Source organism: Scylla paramamosain, chromosome 37 (genome assembly GCF_035594125.1).
Source record: "Scylla paramamosain isolate STU-SP2022 chromosome 37, ASM3559412v1, whole genome shotgun sequence".
Lineage (NCBI taxonomy): Eukaryota > Metazoa > Arthropoda > Malacostraca > Decapoda > Portunidae > Scylla > Scylla paramamosain.
The window spans coordinates 5535673-5540000 of record NC_087187.1 but is presented as its reverse complement, the minus strand read 5'-3'; the positions used below and the strand labels follow the sequence as shown (position 1 = coordinate 5540000).

Sequence of the window (4328 nt, the reverse complement as noted above, 5' to 3'; positions counted from 1 at the left end):
CTCTCTCTCCTTCTCACACACACACACACACACACACACACACACACACACACACACACACACATTTCATTGCATTTACTATTACACAGTAGTAGTAGTAGTAGTAGTAGTAGTAGTAGTAGTAGCAGCAGCAGCAGCAGCAGCAGCAGCAGCAGCAGCAGCAGCAGCAGCAGCAGTAGTATAGTTGTAGTAGTAAGGAGGAGGAGGAGGAGGAGGAGGAGGAGGAGGAGGAGGAGGAGGAGGAGGAGGAGGAGGAGGAGGAGGAGGAGGAGGAGGAGGAGAAAGAGGAAGAGGACACTGGAGTAATAAACACACACACACACACACACACACACACACACACACACACACACACACACACAGAGTACAACGTAAAATTTAAGATAATCAAGAAATTAAAGGCTAATAAGAAATAATAATAATAATAATAATAATAATAATAATAATAATAATAATAATAATAATACAGATGAAGAAGAAGAAGAAGAAGAAGAAGAAAAGGAAATATCAATGCAATCAAAGTGGGAAAGAAAATGAAACAAAAAGCGGAAAACACCCATTAACTCAATGAAACAGGACTTTCCATACTACGGCTGACGTCACAACACTTCCTTCCTTCGCTCCAGCGTGACACACACACACACACACACACACACAAAGAAACGAAGACATTACACCAGGTATGAATGAATGAATGAATGAATGAATGAATGATTGAATGAATGAAATGTTAAGACAAAATCAACATTAAGATAAGAAAATATTGAAAAAAAAGATGAAATGATGAATAAAAATGTAAGCAATGAGAAGTTAATGTTAATGGAAAAGAAAGGGAGATGAATGAATGGATGGAAGAGAAGAGGAAAAACGAAAGAAAAAAAAATGAAAGGGAGAAAGAAATATATGAACAGGAAAATAAACAAAACAGAAAAGGATAACAACTTATGAAAACTGAGAAATATACACACAATAGAAGAAAAAAACACGAAAGGATAAAAAAAATATATATATACAAGAATAGAAAAGAAAAAGAAAAAAACGGAACAAGACAAAAATAAAAAAAAAAACGAGATGAAAGTAAAAAAAAAACACGAAGGATAAAAAAAAATATATACAATAATAGAAAAGAAAAAGAAAAAAACGGAACAAGACAAAAAAAAAAAAAAAGATGAAAGTAAAAAAAAAAGTTGAAAAAGACACGAACAAATAAAACCAAAACAATACATTAATAATACTTGATAAAAAGAGACAAAAAAAAAAAAACATATATACACTTACAATTTAATAGATATGCTTACAGGAATCGTAAAATATATATATACGCATACTAATGAAAGTTTGCATTAATTTACTTCCTTCTATTTATTTACATTTATTCTGTGATTCTCCGAGAGAGAGAGAGAGAGAGAGAGAGAGAGAGAGAGAGAGAGAGAGAGAGAGAGAGAGAGAATCAGGTTATGGAATGACACAATAGTTCAAAATCGCTCGCTCTCTCTCTCTCTCTCTCTGTTTTGTCATGGGATCCAAACAGCCTCTCTCTCGTCCAAACACTCCTCCTAACACACACACACACACACACACACACAGACTCAAAGAAAGGAGACATAAGTGTGTGCAGGGATTCAGTTTTCCAAATAAAGCAACAGACCAGTGGAATCCATTATATACAAGCCTAACAATAATAATTTACGGTGTGTGTGTGTGTGTGTGTGTGTGTGTGTGTGTGTGTGTGTGTGTGTGTGTGTGAATAATGTGCCTAAACGCAAAGCGACTAATAGCAATCTAGTATTTGAAGATGCGAAATTTTACACACACACACACACACACACACATACACACACACACACACACAAAATATAACAGTCACCCTTCACACAAATTATACCCATACAAAAAAAAAAATAAAAATAAAAACCGCCCAAAATTACCCCCCAAAAAAAAAATCGTAATGGGGACACAAAAACCCGCCCAATTACACAAGAAACCAAGCCACTCTCATCTCCCCTTGAAAATAAAAACCGGAAATAAGCCACAAAAACCATCAAAATTAACCAGAAAGAAACCGCCCAATCGGAGCGAAAAACCCGCCCAATTTCACGCCCAACCCTCAGCAGACATCACCATCACTAAAAACACGGCCAGCACTTACAGTTCTTCCACCCATTCCGGCAAATCCCTGGGGACTTTCTTGATGCCCATGCTGGAGCAGTCGACGATGGCCCCTAGGCAGTTGCAGACGGAGGGGCAGCCGGCGGAACACAGGTGGAGGGCCGCAAATAGGAAAATAATAGGGGCCTTCACCCATGGCTGCCCTTCAAGCTTCGCCATCTCAAGGACAACAATGCAATCTGCCCCTTTATCACCTCATATTCCTGGCTACGAGGCGACTCCAGTACTCCTACACGTCCCCGTTCGTGGCTCGCGGCGTGCACTTGTCGTTCACTTTCGTTAAATTCGCGTACTCGAAAAATTTGTCATATGTAACGTAATAGTCCGGGAGGTGAAGTCGACACGTCCTCCCCGTCTCGCTGCCATTCACACACTAAGTGACTCCAAGGGATACAGGGAAGCTTGAGTTGCCATGTCGTTGCTTCTCAAGTGACGGAGTTAGAAATCCCACCTCAAAATATTTAAAATTTCAGTAAATACACGTAGATAATCCACCAATCCCTTCTTTAGTACTTCCCTATTATTCTCCCACCCTTTTCATCTTATTTGTGTCCTTATTGAAAGTCAGGAAAGGCTAAATAATGACAGGAATATTTAGCCATACGTCTGTTAATATAGCGATCAGGTAAATGGCCAAATAACAAAAGGTCTCTTTTCTCTAATTCCTCTTTTAGCATTCTATTTATTCTTTCTCATCCCAAAGTCAGGTCAAGTCAGCTAAACTAATCCCAGGTCACCAAATGAGGCTTTTATTATTAAAGATAAGGAAAAAAAACAGTTATTAAATAAGAACAATGATAAAAACATCCTACACATAAATCATTTTCTTTGTTTCATAACTTAGAGTAGCAAAAAGAAAAGGTTTTAGATGTAATAGTAATAGTAGTGAATTTTGCGATCTTCTCTGATAGAGTCACGGATTTAGCAACTCTGCATGGATAGAAGCGCGCTGATTGGCTGGTGGATATCCTCTCCTTCCTGGTGATTGGTTGAGGAGATGAGACCCTTGGCATCCTTACCTTACAATTACGACTTTTTATCAGATTTCAAAACGACAATAACAATAATAATAATGGTAACGTCAATAACACTGATACCAGTGATGAGGGTGATGACTGAAATGATAATGATCGATGATGATAATGATGATGATGATGATGGCAGCAGAAGTAACAGAAGTAGAGTAGCAGTAGTAGTAGTAGTAATAGTGGTAGTAGTAGTAATAGTATAGTAGTAGTAGTAGTAGGTAAAGAAGTATTCTGTGTTTTTCATGGATATAGAGAAGGCATGTGGCAAAATTGATAGGGAAATAATGTATGATGTTATTAGATATAGGTGATAGATTGTTAAAAGGGGTGAAAAATGTTTAAAGAGAAGAGCAGAGCATGCGTCACGGTAGGAAACAACACACGTAAATGGTTTCCGGTCAAGGTGGGCTTACGTCAAGAATGTGTAATGCTTGTAATGTGTACTGTCACCGCGGCTACGTCACATCCGTATGGCTAGTGAGGGGAGAGAAGGTAATGCCAAGATGCTGGATAGAGGACTGGGTCTGGTAGAAGCATAGGCTGTTGAGTTTGCAGATGACACAGCTTTGGTGGCAGATGCAGAGAAATTAACTAGGCCGGCAGAGGAGTTTGTGCAGGTGTGTAATAAATGAAGGTTAAAATGTAGGAAAGAGTGAAGTAATGAGGTGCAACACACACACACACACACACACACACACACACACACACACACACACGAATAACAAACAAGAGACCTTTTGCTCCGTATAATGGTGTTTGCGATAAGTTACACTGTATAATTTTGTAAGAAACTTAGTGATATTAAAGGTGTGTTTATGAGAGAGAGAGAGAGAGAGAGAGAGAGAGAGAGAGAGAGAGAGAGAGAGAGAGAGAGAGAGAGAGAGCGTATATGTGTGTGTGCGTGTGTGTGTGTGTTCCTATACTTCACCTGCCAATCACAGAAGGATATCGCCACCTTGTGAGACAGCCAGTCTAATACAGTTTGCTTACATGTTTAATATATATCATAAAGTTTGCCGCATTTTTTTTTTTTTTTTATTTATTTATTTATTTTTTTGGGTCTGCAGTAATATTTTGGTTTATTTTGTTGAGTATTTTTGTTTTGAGAAAATAGGTATGAAATATTTAGCT

At 38.1% G+C, this 4328-nt stretch overlaps 1 protein-coding gene across 1 annotated transcript in view; it reads right to left on the bottom strand.

The window, feature by feature from the left end:
* Window positions 1–2552, bottom strand: part of LOC135091422 (leucine-rich repeats and immunoglobulin-like domains protein 3) — a 34234-nt gene extending 31682 nt beyond the window's left edge. Inside the window, exon 1 of the mRNA XM_063989063.1 lies at window positions 2150–2552. Coding sequence (XP_063845133.1) covers window positions 2150–2328 — 179 coding nt within the window. The 5' untranslated portion in view covers window positions 2329–2552. The remainder of the gene's footprint in view (window positions 1–2149) is intronic.
* Between the last annotated feature and the right edge of the window lie 1776 nt (window positions 2553–4328).